At 35.1% G+C, this 25,684-nt stretch overlaps 3 protein-coding genes and 1 long non-coding RNA gene across 5 annotated transcripts; 3 read left to right on the top strand and 1 right to left on the bottom strand.

Moving 5' to 3' along the window:
* The first annotated feature begins 2,400 nt into the window (after window positions 1–2,400).
* On the top strand, window positions 2,401–3,533 carry LOC135802544 (uncharacterized). The gene is made up of 3 exons (XM_065316133.1): window positions 2,401–2,955; window positions 3,171–3,316; window positions 3,377–3,533. Exons 1-3 carry the CDS (start codon window positions 2,485–2,487, stop codon window positions 3,489–3,491), a joined length of 732 nt encoding a protein of 243 aa, XP_065172205.1. The 5' UTR covers window positions 2,401–2,484; the 3' UTR covers window positions 3,492–3,533.
* Window positions 3,534–3,895: 362 nt separating this feature from the next.
* Window positions 3,896–5,296, top strand: LOC135802541 (uncharacterized). The gene is made up of 5 exons (XR_010550581.1): window positions 3,896–4,080; window positions 4,138–4,295; window positions 4,352–4,565; window positions 4,841–5,025; window positions 5,084–5,296. It is a non-coding gene; the product is annotated as an uncharacterized lncRNA (long non-coding RNA).
* Window positions 5,297–7,990: 2,694 nt separating this feature from the next.
* LOC135802540 (uncharacterized) lies at window positions 7,991–14,332 on the top strand. Its single transcript, XM_065316130.1, has 9 exons — window positions 7,991–8,082; window positions 8,851–9,154; window positions 9,213–10,039; window positions 10,118–10,536; window positions 10,616–10,703; window positions 11,640–11,931; window positions 11,990–12,807; window positions 12,887–13,305; window positions 13,386–14,332. The coding sequence occupies exons 2-9, from the start codon at window positions 8,878–8,880 to the stop codon at window positions 14,089–14,091; spliced, it is 3,846 nt and encodes a 1,281-aa protein (XP_065172202.1). The 5' UTR covers window positions 7,991–8,082; window positions 8,851–8,877; the 3' UTR covers window positions 14,092–14,332.
* A 1,838-nt stretch (window positions 14,333–16,170) lies between these two features.
* Window positions 16,171–20,727, bottom strand: Syt7 (Synaptotagmin 7). 2 transcript variants are annotated; one of them, XM_065316131.1, is made up of 7 exons: window positions 20,656–20,727; window positions 20,469–20,598; window positions 19,737–19,877; window positions 19,420–19,677; window positions 19,043–19,211; window positions 18,769–18,981; window positions 16,171–18,710 (listed from the first exon to the last, which is right to left on the bottom strand). In XM_065316131.1, the coding sequence occupies exons 1-7, from the start codon at window positions 20,706–20,708 to the stop codon at window positions 18,610–18,612; spliced, it is 1,065 nt and encodes a 354-aa protein (XP_065172203.1). In that variant the 5' UTR covers window positions 20,709–20,727; the 3' UTR covers window positions 16,171–18,609. The 2 variants fall into 2 exon arrangements, with proteins under 2 accessions (XP_065172203.1, XP_065172204.1); XM_065316132.1 differs by having other exon boundaries at window positions 19,737–19,873; window positions 20,468–20,598.
* Window positions 20,728–25,684: the final 4,957 nt, after the last annotated feature.

A 25,684-nucleotide genomic window follows, 5' to 3' on the forward strand; every position in this document is an offset into this window, starting at 1 on the left:
CGATAAATTAGTTACTGCAATACAAAGCGCGATTAATAGTTCTATCGTAACTAAATCCGATATTGAAGATTTAATTAATGCCCTCATTTCAAACCAGAATGATGTAGTTAAAACAATTTGGAATAAGTATGATAATGATTTAAAAGTGAATTTAGTTTCAAATGTATTGAAAAAACACAAAGCACAACCCAAAACCAAAATTAATGAACCAAAAGTAAAAAACGAAATTGACGAAATGGATAAGAAAGTAACTAAATTACTAAATGATATTTTATTCAACCTCAAACCTCCTGAACCTCCCGAATCACTACAGTATTTTATGGAACAGATAAACGAAATTTTAAATTATTCGGATCGTCCGATAGATAATATTTTATTCTTTCGCCTTAAAGAAGTTATATTTTATATAAATGATTTTCAAGAAACGTATAAAGATAAATTTCCATGGGGTCAATTAAAGATTTATATTCAACAATACATAAAATACTTTACATCAAATGAAAAAATGCATATGTTACAATTAACATATATATCAAAATCAAATTTAATGCAATATATTGGGTTGATTAAAAATTTTCTGGAGAATATTACATCAGGAGAAAATGAAAGCAATCCAAACTATGAAAATGTTTTGAAACATTTAGATCAGAATTATTATATTATTCGAACTATTTACATTCTTGAAAGGATGTCCAAATATTTATTTACGAAGGATGCTGGAACACTTAGTGGTTTAAGAATTTTACAAGTGGTTGGTGAAGGTTTAAAAAACACCGTCGGATCTGCAAATTTTTCATCTGATTTAAGAGAGAGAATTACTAATGAAAATGCTGTAAATGAAGCTGTTGCTGATTGGTTAACAAAACTGAACAAATCAGTTGAACAAGTGAATAATATACAAGTAGGAAGAGAATTAAGAACTACTTCACTGGATAGAACCAGTATTCTGAGAGATAAAATTTGTTATCTAATAAATGCACTAGAAATAGAAGAAGTGAAGGATTTAGTTCACAGTATTATAGAGAAACATCTAAGTATTTTAGAATATTGGGGCATAATTGGTAAAAAGAAACCAATAGGAACAGAATTAAGAACTAATTTTCTGGATAGAACCAGTAAACTTAGAGATGCAATTTGTCATCTAATAAGTGTCCCTGAACTAGAAGAAATTAAGGATTTAGTAAGCAGTATTCTAAAGAGTCTGCGAAGCATTTTATTCAATTGGGGCGTAAACGGATATAGAGACGGAATTGTTGATTCAATATGTGATCATTTAGGGAAGCTAAATGATAATGATTTGGATATGTTGGAACTGCCGTTTTGGTTTTCCAAACAACTTGTTAAAATTGATTTCAGTACATTAAAGAAGCAAATTATTTCGTATTTAGAAGATTTCGTACAAACTATCTGTGAGATGGAACCTGAACCAAGTGAAATTGAGTTAAACACTCAACTTTGGGACTTGGAGAAAATTTGTGAAAAATATGGAAAAAATGGAAAAATGCCTAAGAAGACACAACAAGGCAAAACAAGTTATGAAATTTGTATTGATATGCTGAATGAAAGTTTGAAAACTAATAATATGAAAGAAATTGAAATGTTGCTATTAATAGCATTGAATTATATAAGTGAAGTACAAAACAACTTAACTCCCAATTATAATTGGTATAAAGACGAATATAAATTTCTTACCGGAAGATCATTGAGAAATCATCTGGCTCATGGTGATGCGATAGTAGAATTGTTGAATATTAATGAAGAAGAAGCAGTCAGGAAGACTGCAGAACTTTTAATTGAACCAAATGTCAACGCCAACTATAGAGAGGAAGCTAAAATATTAACTATTGATGAAAGAAGAAACAGAACTAATATGATAATTGAAAAAATGCAGAAATGGAATAAGTTGTTTAAAATTATAGTTCAAGGCAAGTTGCTTGAAGTAATGGAAATAACTGACGAACTGGACCAAGATTGGATAAATTCAAAGAATTATACAGAGTATAATGTGCTACAATTAGCTGCACAAAATGTTACTGATGATAATTTGAAAGTATTTGAATTTATATTTGAGAAAAACCCCAAATTATTATTCGAAAATTATGAAATAGGATTTTCAATTGATGAAATTGCTTCAGTTATCGGCAACTATAATATTATTAAGCGTATTTTTGAAATTAAAATTTGTAGTTTTTTGCTAGAAAATGGATGTGTACAGAATACTTCTTCAGATACAGCATTTGAACTAAAAAAATTTGATATTAATAATATTGGACAACTAATGGCACTAGTGTCGACGAAATTGATACCAAGTGAAATCCCAAAAATAATTGGTGGGATTTATGTTATTATGGAATTTGTTGTGATAACACATTGCCAATCGAAATAATAACAAATGTATTATATTACGAATTGCTTGATACTTATCAAGATAGATGTGGTAATTCTTATTGTGATATTGCTACAAAACACAATGCTTCCAATGTGATGGAATATTTAAGCAGAATTGGCATAAATTTAAATGGTGTTAACAGCGATCAAAAAGCTTCTCCTTTTTTGAGTCATCCATTGGAAGACCCAGATATTCAGCAAATGGAACTTATCACTGATACTACTAATAAAGTTAGAAAATGCATTCAAACATTACTCGGTGAGCAGTATAAAACAGAACAAACTAAGGTGTGTGATATTATTGATACCACGAATATTAATGCTATGAAAGAGTGGAGGTTCGAAAGCAAGTTACTTGTTGTATGCTGTTTCGAGAAAAATACAAAATGCATCCATCTTGCTATTATGGAAATGGACACGGATATGACAAAGAATATGAATGACAGGTTTCCGTATTTATTAAATCCATATAATGATTATCACGCAGAAGGAGAAGAAGAAGACTCACCTCTTCATAGATGTATTTACGGTGATGGATATTTGGTAATTGAGAAAGTAGTAGATTTGGTAAGTTTTGATAAGTGTTTAATACAACATTTTCCGCGTAGATTTTATGTTTCAAAGTGTATTACGTTGTTACGACCTCCTTGGTAATGGTAGTTCATGCGAAATCCATTTTTATAACACTTTATTTTGATTTAAAATGTAGTAAACACGTTGGAACAATTTTATGCTAATAATGCACTTCAGCATTTACATTTAACTAAAATTGGTTATTTTAGATCATAAGTAATGTCTCCACACGACCTGAAAATTTCAAAGCGGCCTTTAAAACTTTGCGCGAGTGGCCAAAGCTCGATTGCATTTTGAAGAAGGCAGTACAAGCGCTGGAAAATAATACTGAGAATGTAGTACAATTTTGGGCAATGTATGTAGTGTAGTTTACTTCTTATAACATTCCTTTATGTTAATTAATTTTCAATTTTAGTTCATTGATAACAAGGTATATCTCAGAAAAATTTATTTATGAAAATGACGAAATTGTGGTAAAATTGATTGATTTAGTAATGCATGGATTGATTAACTATCTTAAGGAAAGCTAATTATTTATGAATACATAAAATTATTCATAACTATCTTTACTTGTGACGGTAGAAGAACAGAAGTATCAATCCATGATGATTAATGATATTATGTTAAATTAAAATTGCAATTTAATGTTATGATATTGCGATGAAATATATACTTGATTTATTTAAATAGTAATTAAACGTGCAACCACTAAACGAAAAGAAGCCGAAGAGTAATGTTGATCCTAAGGATATGTTAGTAGAATTGTTGATAATGACATAAAGATAATACAAGTTCTAATTCGCGGATTGATGGTTTCGATAACGAAACTAAGAACAATCTTTAAGAAGGACCCTCCTTTATCTGAGATAATCACAAACGGAGATATTACTAAATTGTATTAATGTTTTACAAACACTGTACCCAAGCCCTACAAGTCGATTTACAGATGGCAAAAGCAGTTTACACTTAGCGATGAACAGCAACACTCCAGAAATGATTCAAACAATTTATGAAAAGTTCCCACATTTAATGATGGAACGTGATGTCAATAATCAAACACCTATAGATATTGCATTTCAACAAGGAAATGATGAAGTAATTGAAACAACATTTAGACTTGTGAGGGTTTTGAATTAAGTTTCCATCAATAATCGATAAATAACTATACTATTTCAGATTATAGGTGATTATGATTCCTCGCATTCCATGCCTTTGCAAGCTGTTTTTTATGAAGCAGTCTATTATAAGTGGGCTGCAACCAGATGTGCATTAACACAATCCCTTGATGCAATACGGGATCATAGCGAAGATAACATTGTTTTGTACCTTACAATGTATGAATACTTGAAGGAAATAGTGAATATTTCCTATTGATTACTGTTTGTTGTAGGAGATTCATAAATCGACTATATTTTTAAAAAAGTTCAAGGGAAAACGAAGACGATGCTTTGAAATTAATTGGTATTGCGATTAATTTAATTATTTCGAAATTTGAGGAAAACCCTATCGTTGTGGAATGTCTTGGAATATTAGTGCAATCCTTCAACAAGTATAAAACGTGTAAAATTATGATTAAAGAAGCATTTACATCTATATCAGAAGTCGTAAGTATTCGCTATAATTAGCTTAACTCTTGGTATTACCAAGTTGGTAACAATAAAATGCAGTCACAACTTTGCTATTCAATTATGTACTTTTATTTTTGCAATCGTGTTCTTAACAACCTTTTATAATTTTCTGTCAATTTTTTGAATTACGTCACATGTTTCATTGATATATTTTTTTGTTCCTTGCTAGCGACCAGCGTCGTTATACAGAAACTACCTTCTAATAGTATTGCGAATTAATGATTTGTTTTTTAAAAGGCAATTGCTTTCAGGTTCATAATAAACCCGACGTGTCATATATCTTTGACACTCTTCTTCGTTTATTTCAAATCTTTAAATTTCATATTGATCCAAGTGGATATAAACTATTGCATAGTCATGCGTTCGACGTAATGCATTATTGTTTAGATAATACTCCTGGAGTTTCACATGATTTAAAATCTCCAATTTACGCAATGTAATGTATACTAACTGTAAATATATTGAGAAATTAGTAATAATTATATTTATTTTAGCAAATTACTTCATCGATGTCATAAATATAGCAAACTTGAATTTGACTTAGTTCAGAACACAATAGCAGTGATCCTTTCTGAAAAAAAGGACATGCTTAATTTATGTGCCGAAGTTTTTGTTTCGCTCTATATAACCAAGGAACATTTTGAGGAATTTCGAAAGGAGCAAAATACAACAAAACAAGGGAAAATCATTGAGAAAATAATAAAATCACTGTTACTAATATGCCGGCCGGAAAGGTGATGGCTACTGTTTTCGGGGATTCAAAAGGGGTAATCTACATTGACTACCTAGAAAAGGGCAAAACAATTACAGGACTATACTATGCCCAATTATTGGACCGATTCGACATGGAATTATGGAAAAATCGGCCTCATTTGCCCAGAAAAAAAGTGCTCTTCCACCATGACAACGCACCGGCCCACAGCTCCAACATCGCCACAGCCAAATTGGTCGAATTAGGCTATGAATTGCTGCCATATCCACCCTATTCGCCAGATTTGGCCCCGTGTGACTTCTTTTTATTCCCAAACTTGAAAAAATTACTCGCCGGACAAAAATTTGAGTCAAATGAGTCGCTCATTGCCGCCACGGAAGCATATTTTGCAGACCTCCCGAAAACATTTTTTTCCGACGGGTTAAAAAAGTTGAAACATCGCTGGGTCAAGTGAATCGAGCTAGAAGGAGACTATGTTGTGAAATAAAATGATAGGTTTCCAAAATTTTTGGTTTTTCTTTAAATGGCTAAATACTTATCGGACTACCCTCGTACCACCTTATTTCTCTTATCTAAATACTTACACAGCCATCTTTAGCAACTTGGCAAATACGACAAACACTTCCTCCATTTTTGTTATAGGTGCATATGCAAGGATATTTCGATAAACTAGCACTGCCTGCGCTGGTTTTCATTTCCTATAATCTCATGCCGCAAGATTGATTTCATTTCTTTAATCATGCAGCCATTCAGTTGCTCCTGGGGATGACATTGCGGTTTTAATAGGGATTTTTGCTAGACTGCAGTATTCGACGACTGATAGATTTACTTCTTCTGGATGCAAAGGAATTTCATTGTATACTAATCTTGGTTGCCCTCGTCTTCCTATCCGCTTTATCCTTGACCACCCTTTGCCTTTACTGGTTGGTGGTCATCTGTTGTTTTAAGGATTGTTTCTTACTTCTGCTGTGTTTGGTCGTTCGATTATTTGGAGTTCCTCAAAAATAATTTCAATCAAGTCATATTGATTGGGTTGATGATTCGCTTTCTTGTCTTCTCGATCTACCCAGTTTCTTCGTGGAGTTAGAGAATATATTAAAAACGTAAAACCAAATTTAAGTCAACTGCTGGGGGCTGTTGATTAAACAATGAAAAAAACTTGATAATGCGCAAAATCAAGGAATAGACACAAATTGAATTCAAATATCAAATTAGTAAGCGATTGATTTGTTTAAGAAAGATACTTGTTTAAATTATTTGAAATATATATGTAATTACTAAAAAAATAATATGCTCCCGTATCACTATTTACTAGAGACCGACCGAAATTTCGGTTTCGCTTTCGGTTTCGGCCAGTTTCGGCCAAGAATTCGAGTTTCGGCTTCAGTTTCAGTTTCGGCAAAAAATGGCCGAAACTTTCGGCCGCATCGAAACTCACTTTTCGTGAATTGTCGTGCGTCGCTCGGCTAACTTCGCGGCTAATGGCGGTCGTTACTTGCCATCTTAGTTCGCTCATATTAATACTATATTAAGTATCAAGTGACTAAACGAGAACTTTACTCCCGAAATGGTTTAAGTATCTAAAAAACGTGGAAAAACTGGCGATGTGTAGGTAAAAGTAGAAAAATATGTTTATGTAAATTAGTTTCGGTTTCGGTTTCGGTTTCGGCCGAAACTGATTGCAGGGCGGAAATTTCGGTTTCCGTTTCGGTTTCGGCTAAAATCCAGTTTCGGTCGGACTCTACTATTTACCTAAACATCTACATATTATAAAAGTGCCATCGTTGAGTAAGATGATGCGCTTGGGGTAGCACGAGCAATGCGCAATACCTTTAACATGTCGTGCTGCGTGACATACGCGATTAATTAACCGTCTATTTGCGTCGGTGACGACAAGCATCTCTATTTGCAAAAACGTGTGATAAGTTGTTAATATATACTTTGAACAATTGCAATACATGTGCTCATTTGCTTCTGACTAATTTTTATTTATATTGTTTAAGGCAATAAACTGATTTTATTTCTGGAACCTTGCTTCTACCTAATTTATTGTCATTATGCAACCCAAATCTTGGTGTTTTTGACGAAAGTTTCTTCTTTTTCAATACAAATTTGAATTATCAATAGTGATGTACGAAATGGAAATCAACGCAAATGTTTGGCAAACCTGATGTGGCTGGAGATCATTTTTTATTAGCACCTTGGTTTGAAGGCAAGATAAAACCCTGAAATATTTCCTATGATTGCTGAATCATTCAAAATTCTTTTATTTTACATTTACTTATGCTGTAAACGAGAATGTAAACATTAACCTAGATAAAATAAATTATGAGTGATTCTCGGTAATTTCATCACTGGAGTATGATTATCGTGAGTCATTTAAGTTAAGTTAACAGCAATATTGTTTTCGCATATATGGGATAACATATATTAATTAATTATTTATATCTTTAAATAGATTAATCTTTATATCATCGAAATTTGGCCATAATTTCAGTTTCGACCAAAATTGAAACAGAAACCGAAACTTCAATCACCAATTATATAAGCACAATAAAAGCACATACACATGTAAAAATAAAAATCCTTATCTAATAACGGTTATAAATAAAGATACTTAGCACTTCTATAAATACTAAAATACCGCGAATTGCAGATTTGTTTATCAAAGTCTCATTATAAAGTCTCGGCTGGAACGGATGTGGCACACAACGCACCCAGTGAAGTAACGCGAGTGAAGTTTATAATCAACTGAATTTAACATTTTATCTATAAAAAAAGGTATGTTTTAAATTAAACTTTATTTATGAAAAAAAATTGATAAAGTAGTTACTGCAATACAAATCGCAATTAGAAGTTCTATCGTAAGCAATTGGGATATTGAAGATTTAATTATGGCCATTACTTCTAACCAGAATGATGTTGATAAAACAATTTGGAATAAGTATGATAATGATTTAGAAGTGAATTATATTTCAAATCTATTATAAAAAAACACGAAGCACAATCAAAAACAAAAACAAAAGACCCAAAAGTACAAAATTAAATTGACGAAATGGATAAAAAATAATAAAATTACTAAATAGTATATTAAGTAACAAGTGGCTAAACGAGGGCATTATAAACTAGATTGAGAGCGAGCGTAGCGAGTGCTTACGCTATTTTTTTCACTTCCACACTAGTTCTAGGTTGAGGTTTTTGTATTTCAACTTTTGTATTTTAAATCATCGAAATTTGCTTGCACACTACTACAAACCGCCTGCTTTGACGTGTTTGACTGACGTCGCATGGCATTTCATACCGTCTTGTGCTGTTCCGTAGGCAAATGCGCATGCGGTTGCTCCGTCCCGTGCATAATGCAAGTACATAATGAATATTATGGACGGCTTGGCCGTCCGTATATAAAGAACCACTTTTTGTGTCTAAAAACCGCGGAAAAACTGGTGCTAGATATTTTATTGAACCTCAAACCATCTGAATCACTACCGCATAAATAAACGAAATTTTAAATTCTTTAGACCATCTGACAGATAATATTTTATTGTTTAGATAAATATTTAAAACATTATCAAAATAATGGGGGATCCAGCATTACGTCATATCAATGAGAATGAAAACCATTACATGAATATTCTGCTTCTTGGAGAGACGGGCACTGGAAAGTCAACATTCATAAATTCATTCTTCAATTATTTGCAATTTCCATCCCTAAATGATGCAATAGACGTTCCCGAGCTGACATGCTTGATCCCGGCAAAGTTTAGTATTACTACCCAGGATGGTGATACACAGGAAGTGCATTTCAAAAAAGACGATAATGAGAACGATCAATTGGGAAGCTCGTCGACCCTATGTAATAATATTCAAGTCACAAAAAAGTCAATAATGTTATATTTTAATATATTTTACAGGTACAAAATCTTATGTCTTTCCTTTTGGAACTAAAAATATCCGTATCATAGACACACCTGGAATAAACGACACACAAGGAGCAATTATTAAGGATCGCGACAATTTCCTGAATATTCTAGAGTATATTGGCCAGTTGTCAAATCTGCACGCTATTTGCTTTTTGATGAAGCCAGATGTGACTTCGATTACAGCCGCATATAAATATTGTCTCGCTGAGCTCTTATCACGATTAAATCGATCTGCTGCCGACAATATCATATTTCTATTTACACGCACGCGCAGTACTGATTATCATGCACCGGATACGATTAACTGTTTGAAGAAAGTTCTAGATGAAATTGCCAAAAAGGAAGGTGTGACTATACCACTGCGCTACAAGTCAGCTGAACATAGAAACTGCTTTTTCTTCGAGAATGAAGGATTTAAATATCTTATTGCAAAACAACAAGGTCTTCAAATGCTGAATCCGAAGCAACATGAGAAAAGTTGGGAAGTGTCATACAATTCGACCTGGGACCTTATAAAGTACATCGAGGGAGATGAAAAAAATCCACAGTTGCCACCGCATGATGTTCAACAGACTGTTTCTGTTAACCGAGCCCGTCTGTTGATCTTAGAATTGGCCAAACCATTGGCCGATCTTAGCGATCTGACGGAAGACAACGTCCGCGCAATCCAGAAGCATATTGAAAATATTGCAAGGGAAAACATTACAGCAGAAGAGCTCAAACAAAAATTGTACATACCCGCTGTAGGTTTGGATGTCAGGGATCTACAAAAACCTGTAACTGTTTGTGCTGCAGGCCAATGTACAGAGACCTATGTGGTAGGATCTCATATCACTTACCAGAAAATTTCACATATATTTACTAGTACATGAATTAAATATTGTTTCTTTTTTAAGGTGGGAGACATTAAAAAGAACCATTACAAGCAAAGATGCCACAATCCCTGTTATTTAGAAGGAGTTGCAGCGGACATAATAGGTGATGCAATATTGATGGGATGTGCAGCAATGAATGGCAACAACTGCAAGGAATGTGGATGCCATTACTCATTGCACATGCATGTCTACTATGAAACAACAACTATCGAGACAAAGATAAAAAATGAAACGGTAGTGTCAAGAATTGCTACTCAAGAGGAGATGATTAAAGTGCAATATGATCAAATTCGTTTGTTGGAAAAGCGCAAAGCTGAATACATAAACGAACACAAGGAAATTACCACAGCATTAGCAACCTTTTCATTCTTTTTGTGTAACAACTCTATATGTGTAATTAATGATGCTTATGAAGAATATTTAAATGTTTTAATTCAGAAGTAAGAACTTACTATTATATTAACATTAAGACGCACATAGCTTGTTAATTATTCTAATCAAATGATGTATTGCTTTTAGTGCGAAGAGAAGAGATTCACTAGAGAGCAGCTTAGCGGATCGGTACGAGTCACTAAAAAGAGAATACATCGAAGAGAAGCGTCAAATTTATATTAATTTTAAACCAATTATCATATAAACTGTAGCCTCTGAGCAAAGATGGAATAGTTATTAATATCATTTTTAAGTGATTAACCACACAAATATTCTTTTATATTCAATTTTATTAGTATTTCGGTTAGAGGTTCCAATTGGGTATGTGCATTGAACTGGTATAGACTGGTATTTGTAAATAAATGATTAATTGATAAGTAATAAGTTTGAGTTATAAGTTATAAGTTAAATTAAAGGAATAAAAGTAGTTAAAAATTGCCACGGCCCGGTACCAGATTTGAAAATATTATAAAAAATATATTCTACTAGCTTTAACTCGCGGCTTCGCTCGCGTGGAATCCATCAAATACATCAGGTTAGGATTATCTATGTGAAAAAATTACTACATGCAATAAAATTTTTTTATTTTATTTAAAAATATTTTTTTATCAAATAAAAAGTAGCCTATAACCATTCGGGCACCACTAAGAATATGTGTACAAATTTTCATGATGATCGGTTAAGTAGTTTTTGCGTGAAAGTGTAACAAACATCAGGACTTTCGAATTTATAATATTAGTAGGGATTTGGCACTATTCGATGTGATGCACTCGTATTTTTTAACTTTGAATTAACTTCGCACACTACCCTTACATGAAATGCAAGGTTATAAATACATAGGAGTGGGTTTGAATCTCGGCGCACGGATTTTCATATGGCCTTGAACTGCGACCAAATTTTTAGGCGCAAGTTCTACCCGTGACTAAAAGCCGTGACTAAAAAACTGCGGGCTATACGTGCCTAAAGAGCCATTTTTCGTGTTATATAACCTTAGGAAAAGTAGCATTTTGAAGATGGAAACCTTAAATTAATTATTTGAAGTAACTATTAAATTTTAAAAAAGTTCGTAATAACTATTTACACTTAGGTAATTATTTAGGTACTTATTTAAAATCTCATCATTATAATGGACGATCAAGTTTTACGTCAAATAAATGAAAATGAACACGAGTTCATAAATATTCTGCTTCTTGGAGAGACGGGCACTGGAAAGTCAACATTCATAAATTCATTTTGCAATTATTTGCAATTTTCATCCCTAAATGATGCAATAGACGTTCCCGAGCTGACATGCTTGATCCCGGCAAAGTTTAGTATCACTACCGAGGATGGTGATACACAGGAAGTGCATTTCAAAAAAGACGATAATGAGAACAATCAATTGGGAAGCTCGTCGACCTTACGTAATAATGTCCAAGTCACAAAAAAATCAATAATGTTCTATTATAATATATTTTACAGGTACTAAATCTTATGTTTTTCCTTTTGAAACAAAACTGATCCGTATCATAGACACACCCGGAATAAACGACACACAAGGAGCAATTATTAAGGATCGCGACAATTTCCTGAATATTCTTGATTATATTGGCCAGTTGTCAAATCTGCACGCTATTTGCTTTCTGATGAAGCCAGACGTGACTTCGATTACAGCCGCATATAAATATTGTCTCATTGAGCTCTTATCACGATTAAATCGATCTGCTGCCAACAATATCATATTTCTCTTCACACGCACGCGCAGTACTGACTATCGTGCACCGGAAACGATTAACTGTTTGAAGAGGGTTCTAGACGAAATTGCCAAAAAGGAAGGTGTGACTATACCATTGCGCTACAAGTCAGCTGAACATAGAAACTGCTTTTTCTTTGAGAACGAAGGATTTAAATATCTTATTGCAAAACAACAGGGTCTTCAAATGTTGAATCCGAGACAACATAAGGAAAGTTGGGAAGTCTCATACAATTCGACCAGGGACCTTATAAATTACATTGTGGGAGATGAAAAACATCCACCGTTGCCACCGCATGATGTTCAACAGACTGTTTCGGTTAACCGAGCCCGTCTGTTGATCTTAGAATTGGCCAAACCATTGGCCGATCTAACGGAAGACAACGTCCGCGCAATCCAGAAGCATATTGAAAATATTGCAAGGGAAAACATGACAGCAGAAGAGCTCAAACAAATATTGTACATACCCTGTGTAGGTTTGGATGTCGAGAACCTTGAAAAGCCTGTAACTGTTTGTGCTGCAGGCCAATGTACAGAGACCTATGTGGTAGGATCTCATATCACTTACCAGAAAATCTCACATAGACTTACGAGTACATGAATTAAATATTGTTTCTTTTTTTAAGGTGGGAGACATTAAAAAATACCACTACAAGCAAAGATGCCACAACCCCTGTTTTTTAAGAGGAGTTGCAGCGGACATAATTGGTGATGCAAAATTGCTGAGATGTGCAGCAATGATTGGCAACAACTGCAAGAAATGTGGATGCCATTACTCATTGCACATGCATGTCTACTATGAAACCACAACTATCCAAACACGTATAAAAAATGAAACGGTAGTGTCAAGAATTGCTACTCAAGAGGAGATGATTAAAACGCAATATGATCAAATTCGTTTGTTGGAAAAGCGCAAAGCTGAATACATAAACGAACACAAGGAAATTACCACAGCATTAGCAAAATTTTCATTCTTTTTGAGTAACAACTCTATATGTGTAATTAATGATGCGTATGAAGAATATTTAAATGTTTTAATTCAGAAGTAAGAACTTACTATTATACTACGCATTAAGACGCACATAGCTTGTTAATTATTGTAATCAAATTATGTATTGCTTTTAGTGCGAAGAGAAGAGATTCACTAGAGAGCAGCTTAGTGGATCGGTACCAGTCACTAAAAAGAGAATACATCGAAGAGAAGCGTCAAATTACCGAAGCAGCCAGATTGGCGAAAAAACAGAATATAACACACGTCACCTCGGATCAGATTTTAGAAACCTACTTACGCTTGATTAATTTGCCACTGTCGGGTGAAACAATTAAGATACTCCATAAAATATTCAAGCAGGGCAGTCATAACGAACAGATGATGAATACGGAATATGTACACTCCAAAATATTTAAAACACCAGTTTCGCCTGCTCAAAAAGTAAATTCTAGGAACGAAGGGCAAGATACAAGAAATATCACACTACTACCGATTGAATATGCCAGTGGTACCAAATCATACAATGAAAATCAACTTGTTCCGATGGGAGCTATAAGAAAAGAATTATGTCAAATAGCGTATACCGGTGGCGAGACATCATCAGATAATACCGAAAACGCTAGAAGTGAAATAAGTTTTAGTGATATGCAACAGTACATTGCCGAGCGACGAGGGCAAGTGCAAGCGCAGAGTCTTGGAACAAAATTGATTGTCGATGTCGTAAAAGATAAGCCACCAAAAGATGGATCCACAGCAGGGTGGTTTAGTAAGGTCAGTCATCTCATGCCTGGAAGCTCCACCAAGAAAACCGATAAAACTGAAACTAAAAATAATCTTTAAATTTTATATAACATATGATGATTGATATTTGAACACAAATGTGTTTTCAATGGGCCTACTTACTGTTACTAACACTTTGTGTTATTTTTAAATGCGTTGATTTGCTGTGTTCACTAAATAGTCTTGGGAATATTATTGAACTGATATTCAAAAGTAATTATCCACATTATGCATTTTGCAATCGTAAACAAAGTATATATTCTTATATAATTAATTAAATAACTTTACATTTTATACTCAACTATTAGTCTCCTCTTTGTGCGATGCTTCGTAGCATAGACGTGTGTATGTGTGTACGTGTGGGTTGAAATTGACCGGTTGATGTTCTTGTTTGGAAAAGGTTACTAGGATACTTTTTGACGTAAAAACTCCTTTAGAGAACACTAAACGACACTAAAAGGAAACAAACATATTCGCTTATATGGTTTAGCCTACGGGAGAAAAAGAGCACACAAATATAATGTTTTTTATCTCCGTCTCCCCTTTGTGCACTTCGTAGCTTCCCCCTAAGCATAGACGTGCGATTCGTAGCGTCCCCTAAGCATAGACGTGTGTATGTGTGTACGTGTGGGTTGAAGTTGCCCGGTTGATGTGTTTGTTTGAATAGGACGTACTAAGTGTAGGATACTTTTTTTTAATACTTTTTGAAGTGAAAACTTTTTTGGAAGATACTAAACGAGTTTTCTCCGTCTCTTCTTTGTGCGATGCTTCGTAGCTTCCCATCCAGCGACCAAAACGATCAAATCTTATCCGACAAAACCGTAATGCAACTAGGATTCGAAGGATTGCGAATGAAAGGACTGAAGAAGAACAAGAAATTGCACGTGAAAAGCGAGGCGGAACAAAGTTTGCCGGGTCAGCTAGTATTATATATATTATCTATATATATAAAATTTGCGTGTCACAGTGTTTGTTTCCATACTCCTCCGAAACGGCTTTACCGATTTTTACCAAATATTATATGCGTATTCAGTAGGTCTGAGAATCGGCTAACATCTATTTTTCATACCCCTAAGTGATAAGGGTTGTTCACCCTTAACTTTTTTAAATTTTGGACAAATTCTTTTGTTTTTATTTTTTTATAATGTGGAATTAAAAATACATACAACCGGATTCGCCAAATTTTTATATATGATTTTCCAACATTTGAATTCGTTCTAGACGCTCAAACAGAACACAATTGATTGGTAATATAATATTTTAAATCCAGAAAAGGCAGGATAATAATCTATCTTTATCTATATATACAAAAGAAAGTCGTGTTGGTTAACTCCTTTATAACTAAAGAACGGCTAATCCAATTTAGCTAAAAATTGGTGGAGAGGTAGCTTAGGGCCAGGAGAAGGTAATAGGATACTTTTTGAAGTGAAAACTTTTCTAAAAGGGCACTAAACGACACTAAAAAGAGACAAACATATTTGCGTATATGGATTATCTTGCGGGAGAATAAGAGAACGCAAATACAAAGTTTTCTATTATCCCCGTCTCCTCTTTGTGCGATGCTTCGTAGCATAGACGTGTGTATGTGTGTACGTGTGGGTTGAAATTGACCGGTTGATGTTTTTGTTTGGAGAACGTTACTAGGATACTTTTGAAGTGAAAACTTTTTTAGAGAACACTAAACGACACTAAAAGGAAACAAACATATTCGCTTATATGGTTTAGCCTACGGGAGAAAAAGAGCACACTAATAACGTCTCCTCTTTGTGCGATTTGTAGCGTCCCCCTAAGCATAGACGTGCGTGTGTGTGTACGTGTTGGTTGAAGTTGCCCGGTTGATGTGTTTGTTTGAATAGGACATGGTAAGTGTAGGACACTTTTTTTAATACTTTTTGAAGTGAAAACTTCTTTGGAAGATACTAAACGAGTTTTCTCCGTCTCTTCTTTGTGCGATGCTTCGTAGCTTCCCCACTCAACATGCAGCGACCAAAACGATCAAATCTTATCCGACAAAACCGTAATGCAACTAGGATTCTAAGGATTGCGAATGAAAGGACTGAAGAAGAACAAGAAATTGCACGTGAAAAGCGAGGCGGAACAAAGTTTGCCGGGTCAGCTAGTAAGTTAATAAAAATGACATTTTTAAATTAAATACGTTTTATTATTGTATCGCCTACATCATCATCCATGTATCCTCCGCCATTATGTCATCTCAAACAAATCGCGCTCAATGCGCGACCAATCCAAATATAATTAAACACGTTTAGTCATCGCTGGTTTACGCTGGTTCACGTTTTGAGACTTAAATATGAGAATGTTTACATTGGTGGTGGTTGTGGTGGTGATAGTGGAAGATAAAGGTTCTGAGAAGAAAAATAACCGACTAGACGCCATTCTGTTTGTCATCAGAGCTCATTTGTTTCTCTTTGTTTGTAGTTTACGTGTGTATTAAATATTCAAATATCGCCAACATAACTCAATCAACATCGATCATAATTTAACTTTGCAAATAAACAATCAATGTAATATATATTCATATTTTAGTATTTTGTTTGTATGTTTGTTGTGTGTAGGTGTTTAGTCATCAAATGTCCTCGTATAATCTAATCAGCTAAACATATATGTACATACATTGAAACAGGTTTATGCTGGAGATTAGTTTTTTTCTTCTCTTTAAACAACATTTACTCGAGAGAGAGAGAAAGAGAATGGGTTCTTACACGAAATACACACACATGCTGCCTCTATCGCAACCGGCACGCCATCTATGTACAACAAGCGTCCAACGCCGGCGCGAGTATAAACTCTGTCAAACGTCAAAACTCAACGAGATATGAATGCGCGCGTGCGTCATCGCATGTCGCACCGGAAGTGGCAAAAATAACACGAGGATATGTCGGCGCTCGTATAATATCGTGTGCGTGTGTGGTGGATGTGCAAAAATAGAACTTTTGAGGGGGTAGGTGGCGCTCGCACTCGAGCGCCACTGATACGTGCCGCGTCCCTGTGTAACAGCATAAACGAACCTAACCTAACCTAACTTCAAGCGCATCATGTTGTCTTTTGTATTTCCTCAGCTCACCTCATCAGCCCCGTCTCCGTTCGCATTCTGATAATATGAATTCATGAATTATAACATTATCTAAAAATACTATACAATCTTTTATAATAAAGCGTAAATTCAATTAATAAATCTGTACCATTTTGGTTTCTTGGTTGTTTTCTTGTTTTTGTTTTTACCATTATTATTTATGTTCTTTTGTTAATATTAATAATTACTTTTTACATCTTATGTGTGTGTATGGTTGCCGCAATGCTAGGCGCTAACAATCATGGCTGTCGGTATACATCCGGCGACCATCTTGTGTCTTTCGCCTCGATCAACATTATAAATAACAACTTCATCTGCTTTTTTTTGTATTTTTTCATTTTATCGCATCGCATGTTTTGTCTCTTCCACTTAGATGCTAAACATTTATTTATAATTACTGCCTATACGTATGTGTTTTCTTGTTTATTTTGTTGGTTTGCTTGGTTGGTATATATAATATATTTGTGATTATTCCGCGACGAGACACACTACGATTTGTTGTTATCACAAAAAATACTGATTAAGCACATTGTCACCTAATGATTTTGATCCGGCCATTACCGGAAATAAACATCTTTTGTTTTTGCGTGTTTGTTATCACGAAAAATACTGATATTAACATTCATTTCAATATAATCTTCATTTTGCTTACAACTAAACTAAGTTTCCTGTTTTGTTGGTTTGTCTGCTTAGAAACTATTTTGTTAACACTTTTGTTTACAGTAACAAATCAACATCATCAGCACGTAGGTGTGTGGGTAAGGGTAGGGGCGTAAAACGTTTAATATAATTCGTCAAAACATTTAAGGCGTTCGAGGGTCGTTCGCTTTGTATTTTTTTAAATCTCTGTTTTGTTCGCATAACCTGAAAAAGCGATCGACAGTTCGCCATCTGTTCGGGTTCCTCATTTTAATACGTAATGCATATGTAAGGTCACACATCTAACCTAACTCGTCGATATTAATTAACCGTTAATGATTTACGTTTAATCACTTAAATCCTACGCCTTTCGTCTGCATCTTTATGTATATTTAAATATTTCTTTATTTTTTGTTTTGTTTTAATCTTTTCGCTAAAAACTACGGCGATCACGTCAGTCTAATGTTTTATTAATCTTTTTTTTTTTTTTTGGTTATGTTTTCAAATGTTGTTTGGTATTCATGTATGTGTGTGGTTGTGTTCAAATGTTGTTTACAACAATAACTATCGCAGTGCGCGCACGCGCACCAGAAAATCAACCCATGACAATTCTTTGTTGGCACATTTATCGTTCGCATTTGGTTTCGTGTGCTTCCGGTATGAACGTCAACAACAACAACTTAGCCTTGTGTGTGGTTCATGTTTAATGTATCTGTGTGCATAAAGTTGTGTTTTGTTTCATTTATTTTGTCGATTGAAAAGAGCTGTCGAAGAAATGTGCGCGCGTTTTACGTGCATATTTATACGCGGCCGCAGTGTATGCCGGCCATCTTGATCCACGCGCCATTTTACTCCGGCTTTAGCCGGTGCCACTGGACGATCGTCTGGCGCGGTTTGGTGATCATATCCTGCCAGTGCTTTGTTTCCGACGCGCCTGAACCGTTTTTACCTAAAATTGATATAAATTAATGTAACGCCATCTATAAAAGAATAGTTCATGTACATACCAGCCAAAAGAATGCGTCCGATTAGCTCGTTACGGCCAATGTTGTCAAAGTCCATCACCATCACGTCCAGCGAGCATTCGCGGATTTTCTCCCATGGTACATTAAATGAAAATGTGTCGTTGAAGACTGGATTAAGAGTGCATTTAAAGATGGCGGTCTTGCGCTTCTCTATCCGCTTGTCACCAAACTGCAGCCATACCTTTACATATGGATCTAAAATTTAAAGGAAAAATAATATTAGTATTTGGATATAATTGAGGTTATTTTCGTTTACCTGATTTTCCATTAATGTCCTTTGCTTTGAGGTTACGTGCCTTGAGCAGGGTGAGCGTTAGAATGCTGTTACTCGGATGGTAGCATAACGAGGTGAGCAATTCGCCACATTTATCTTTTGCTGGTGGCTTCAACGCTTTCCAAAACCCTGGCTTCTCACTCAAATCAACCTGCAAATATCAACGCCATTATATTGTCTTCTAATATACCCGTAATTTTGTTGTTTGCACAGATGTATACCAACAGCTGCCAGCAATGCGGCAACCATACATACATATAAAATGCATGAAGTAAAAAAGGACTGAGAAGAGTTAGAAATTTCAAATGTAAAATAATACGCTTTAAAAGTTAGGTTAGATTTGGTTAAAATAAACTAACCTGACAAAGTGGTAGGAAAACTTCGCCGATGGAGTCATCGCGCGAGAAACGATCATAGTCAAAGACATGTAAATGAAGCACACGTGACTGCAACTTCTGGATGGGGAAACCCTCGAAGTAGAAGGTCTCGTTCCAGCGAGGGTTCAACGTACGCCGCTTGATCTTTGTCTCGAGTCGGTGCTTCTTGTCCGGCAGTAGCGTAACGCGCACGTACGGATCACTCGTGCCGGACAAATCTTTCGCCGGGAGTTCTTTACCCTAAAAATAACAATAAATTTAAACAAAACGCAAATACACAAAATATATATAGATTTTACCTGTATGATCCGTAGGATGAGAGTCGTATTCTGGAAGTCGTACTCGAGCGAGAAGTGAATCTGGCCGACGTTCTCCGACGGCTCGGTGTTGTCGATGTACATGTCCACCAGCGAGATGCTGCGGTTCTGGAGGAACGCCATCTGGAACACAACGGCGGCGCGGCCGAGGGGAAGAGGGAGGGGCCCGAGAGCCCGCCCGCGACCAACAAGAATGTTCGAGATTTAGTGCGGGTGACTTTTTGCTCGGCGACACCTTCCTTTACAACAAGAACAACAACCAACAGCGCACAACGACAGACGACACACCGTAGGGGTTGGTTGGCGGGTACATCTAAACACCTAGCTGGAGGCAGAAGATACATTGAGCGAAGAAACGCGCCGCGTTCACTTTTTAACGCAAGAAAAAATCATTAAGTCACGCGTCGCAGGAGGGGTTAATTGTTATCGGACGTCAATTTAACCCTGAATTAAATTAGCGTTGATTAAAAATCCCGATCTAATTAATCCAAGTAATAGTATGCTAATTTTATTTTTCATTACACACTGAATCATCGATTGCGCATGCGCGGTAGCGCATACATCTAAGCAGATAAAGAGAGAAGGAAGATAGACGCTTCACAAAGAGTGCACGCACACACGGAGTACACAAGTAGAGTTGAAGATGAAAACAGACAACATATGGGCTAATAGTGGATGAGGAAGAGGAGTTGGGTCTTGAAGCTGTTGTCTTACCGACGGATGCTCGCCGCCTTTGACATTCTGCAGCTGCTTGTTGGCGGGCGCCGTGGGCGTGCGCGCTTCCGGCGGCAGCGCGCCGGCGCTGCTTCCGGCCGGCGACTTTGCCTGTGGGCTGCCGGTGGTTCTGAAAATGTAATTTAGTTTTAAATTGAGATGTGTGACATTTTATAATGGTACTCACTCTAGTTGTGCTCTGTTGATGTGTTGGTGGAACGTAGGCAACAATGTTGACATGAAACAAAACAAAACAAACAGACATAATATTAGTTTGATTAAATCACGAATATTCACAACAATTAGGTAGGTATATAAAAATGTACTTAAAATATAAATATTAAATGTTATTGTTTACAAATGAATCATATTCATAGCAAATTATTCGCGAATTTAATTGATATAAATTATTACTTTCGAAATAATTTATTATGGATCATTTATGACGTATTAATAATAGTCAAATTTGATAATTTATATCAAAGGCTTTCAAAAGGAGAAAATATTTTTACCGCATTAAAACGTTAGTTTTTCCACGGTTTTAAGACACAGAAGGAGTACTTTTATCACGAACCATCAAGACCGTGACTAAAGTATTTTATGCATCTGCATTTATAACATTACATTTTCTAGTAGTGTACAAACGAAGTTTGAAGTTTTAAAACACAAAAGTTCAACTACAAAAACCTTAACGTGGAAATAGAGTGAAAGTAGAAAAACCAGCATTAGCATCACGTGGCTAAACGTTGTTAAACACTCGATTCATTAAACGCTCACTACGCTTGCTCTTAATCAATTTTATGCCCTAAAATTCCGTTTAACCTACTTGATGCTTTATACTCGTATACTATTATGCTCCTCTATAATTTCTAATGTAAAAATAAATATTAATTTATTTGCAATCACGCCCGCACAGACCTTAAAATAAAACACACTTGTTGTTTTGTCAAAACAAATGAACTCTTTACATCACGTTTGTCACATTTCATACGCACTCGCTTTTCATGCTACTCCGCACGGAAAATATACGTTTTCGTGTAACTAATTCAACATTTTCGCCCGCGTCCGGCCAGCCTCAACTTCATCGCGCATTGTCGGCGGCGCTTGTTTTTTGTTCGCGCTCGCATTTTTTACCATTCGGGGCGGCGGTGGTTTTTTGTTACGTCCGGGGGCGAGACTTTTCACGCTCCAGTTTGTTGCATCACGCGCATAAATCAAGGGCGCTCCTTGGGCGGCGCTTTTTCTTTTTCTGTTTTTCCGGCTGAAAACACCGTCGTTTCGTTTGTGTGCTCGTGTGCGCACGGCCGATGGCTGGAAATTCATTGGATTTTCACACCTCGTCACGCGTCACTCACGCTCGTTTCCAAACGATTTTCTCGCTACACGAAATTTTCCTACTTTTAACTCTAAAAATATTTCGACAATGTTCACATAGAGTCCTTTAGACGCACATGATTGTGTTTTACTGCAGTAAAAATATAACAATAAATATATATAAATAAAGCATTTGCCCGCGATTTTGTTCCGGTAGTGTTTAATAAAAATGTAATTCGTTTTAACTCTTTTGTACTAGACACATACTAGTCAATTCTATCCATAATAATCGCAATTTTATAAAAAAATAGTTATATAAAGAATTGCTAATAATGCACTTCAGCGCGCCATCTCGGATTCAACTATTAAAGTATATCTATGATTGAGTCTCAATGCTAACTTTTAACATATTGAAGGGTTTTCCCGACAATTATTTAAATTGTTCTCGCCGTAAAAACCATCCTTGGACTTCAACAAACATTTAAAAAAATAATTGGCCAAATTGGTCCAGGCGTTGTTGAGTTATGCGCTTACTAACAGATTTTTCAATTCATTTTTATGTTATAGATTGACGTTTGTTAGTGTTTTGACAATCTTTCTAAAAATCCAAGGAAAATTTAAAAAAATGTAAAAATATTAAGAAATTATCAGTGCAAAAATTTAATAAACTACTTCTTTATACTTCCGATTATCTGTTAATAGCTTTAGATTAAAAAAAAACAAGTTTAATTTATTGTCTCATCTTGACCTGTCCGTTTAAATGAGAACAATATTAAACATCAAACAGGTTGTTCGGCAATACGATGACTTTTAGCTAAAGGACATCAAGGACACCGACAATAACTGGAAAACTGTCGTCGTGCAACCGTCACGCTGTGCTGACGCGCAATCTTCTCCTGATTCAAGTCGCATTCATTTTCTTCCTTTCGTTTTGCACAGTTTCGCACAGTTTCATTTGTTACATTCGTTAGAGCAGCGTTAACAAAACGTAATTGCCATGTTTTAATGGTTGCAGATGTTCCGGTGGTGTGTTGGTGATGCTCAGCGTTGAAATACATTGTTAGACTTTGATGAAAATATTAATAGTTCGTGGATATTGTTATGGAAACAACTAAGATCTATTCATGGATTTAAATAAATGACTGGACGATTGTTTGTTTTACTAAAACGTCGGAGTGGTTTGACATATTTTTGGTTTTGAAATATTTGTTAAAACAGTGAAAATACAAGAAAAATAATAAAAGCAATTTTATTTTTCCATACAAACTATAATAAAATAAAAATGAAAATAGATATAGTAAATATTTCATTATTTTAATTTTAAGTTAAAAATCTTCATAAAAAATAATAAATCGCAATTCATCAAATATTTCACTCAAACCACATCCCACGCCATTTTAGATTTGGGTTCTCAGTGCGCTCATTAAAACCGTTTGCCAAAGATGCATGCACGTCGTATCTCCATCTCGGCGTTGAATAATTAACGCGATAATTCAACGTCTCTGACGCATTCATAACGTCGTTCCCTTTACCACCCGTGAAACTCATCCAAGCGCATCTCTTTCATCCACCTTCTTTCGCTCTACATCCTCTTGCGTTTCCTTTTTTTTTCATGTGGTCCTTTTTTGGTTTTTATCTTGGTACGAATGTCGATTAAATGCACGTTTCGCCCGGCGGCGCCGCGCCCGTTAATCGTATGTCGTTAATTAAACCCGCGATTCGCAGTTATTGCGCCGGGAAGAGCGAAAAGAAAAATGCCGTCGGGAAAATCGATGAGGAAAGCGAACGTGGTACAAAAGCTGCGCGAAATGGCAACGACACTGTGCGAAAGTTAAGCAAATTGCGTGTCAGAGTTTAATTAATTTTTATTTGAGAACTATGCGAGAAAATTAAATGCAGTTTATACGCATTGTGAAACAAGTTGATCATGTGTAAATTTAGTTTTTATTTGGCCTCAAATCTTTCTCTGTTTTATTATTAAAAAAATTAATAAATAAGCGCGGTTTGATGCAGTATTAACCACAATGGAAAAACGAGTACTTTGGGTTGCATACCCTAACAATTTGCTTTTAAAGCAACATTTCCTACAATAATACCTATAAAATAAAAATTAAATCTAAGCAATTATAATATTTAAAAAATATTATTATTAAACCATAGTTTCACAAAAATTTGCAAAATTTTCCAAAATGAATTTTTTTTTTAAATTTGGTCAAAAAAGAACTATTCTGTATTTATCAAGCGCTTAACACTGCTTTTCATAATCGAGTTAACGAGCCAATCAATTCGTTTGTGCATTTGGACCTTTGCCAAACAAAGATTCTTACTTTTCCACCTGAAAAACAAGCCATAACTTTGAAATTACAAAAGAAAACTAGCCAAGAACGACCACAAAATTAAGCTTGAAATGGAAAACAATAACAACTTAGCCTTCAAGTCTTCCTTCCAAAACAAAAACTTTTCCGCATTGAGCGAATGGTTTCTTCCGGCTCATCGCGGAAACTTACCTGAAACAAACAAAAACAAAACCATCAGTTAAAATGCATCTTCAGTGGAAAATGCGAGTATAAATTAAGAACGCTGCCAAATGTACGCATTGTATAACATTTTCCACGGCGGTTTACGACGCAAAACATATTTTTCCAATTTCTCATGCGCGCGTCCTTGATCATTCAAAAACATGTATAGCAGTGAAATAGTGACATTGAAAACTCTGCGCATTGAAACGTCGAAACATTTCGCAAAGTCCTCGCGCGGGATGAGAAAAAAGTTGAAAGCGCACGGTGGCAACGATAGGGGATGAAAGAAGTTTATAATTACTCGTTTGTGTCGCATAAAAGCGGCGATGGAAAGCGGCCGGAAGCGAGGCTTTCAGCCATTGCGCCATTCCGGACGGCGAAAGTTGCTGAGCTTTTTTCGCCGTTTGTTAAACGCGGTTTCTTTCTTTCTATTTATAGGGATGAAGGAAGATGAAGGAGAGGAAACGGAAGCTTTAAAAAGGATGCTACAAAATTTTCAGTTGGATAGAAAAAAGATTATCAATAAAGGATTATGGAGTAAGCCGCAGGAAATGATAACGATGGATTTGTCAGATTATTATTATTTATCATAAATTGTATCAAGATTGATATATCAGATAAAATATAAAGTACCAAAACATATTTTGCTTCATGAATATTTTGTTAAAAAAAATACTTCTGCCATGAAGTTAATTTAATTTTTTTTAAACAGAAAGTAACGGTTTACATATTATCAGATAGTTAAGAAGGCATGAAATTGCGTAACACGTAATTAAAAAACTCGATACTAATTAAACAAAAATTAATATAAGGTAAAACAATTTTTGAAAACATAGAATAAATTAACCTAAAATACCTATAATATAAAAATGAATCGCAAAATCTGTTAGTAAGCGCATAACTCAACAACGCCTACACCAATTTGGCCAATTCTTTTTTAAAATGTTTGTTAAAGTCCAAGGATGGTTTTTACGACCAGAAAAATTCGAATAATTGCCAGGAAAACCCTAAAGACAGCTCTTTTCTATAGGATAAAAGTTGGCATTGAGATTCAATCATAGTTAAATAGTTGAATCAGAGATGGCGCGCTGAAGTGCATTATATATTTTTTTATATAATTAATTTCTTTAAAATAAAATTGCAAATCTTATTGATAGAATTAACACATACTATGTCTAGAACAAGAGAATATAAACAAATTACATTTTTATTAAACACTACCGTCACGAAGTCGCGGGCAAAAGTTAGTATAAGCTACTTTTTGCCGCAAAAATATAACTTATAAGGGTGTTAAATCAGAGATTTAAGAGATGTTTTAGTTACGCCGTTTATAACTCAAGAAGTAATGCACAGATTTTGATCATTTTTATATTTTTGGATTTG

This window comes from Atheta coriaria, unplaced genomic scaffold (genome assembly GCF_025399875.1).
Source record: "Atheta coriaria isolate IRGN ID8LTWV9N9 unplaced genomic scaffold, Caltech_Dcor_3.1 hic_scaffold_34_pilon, whole genome shotgun sequence".
In the NCBI taxonomy this organism is placed as follows: domain Eukaryota; kingdom Metazoa; phylum Arthropoda; class Insecta; order Coleoptera; family Staphylinidae; genus Dalotia; species Dalotia coriaria.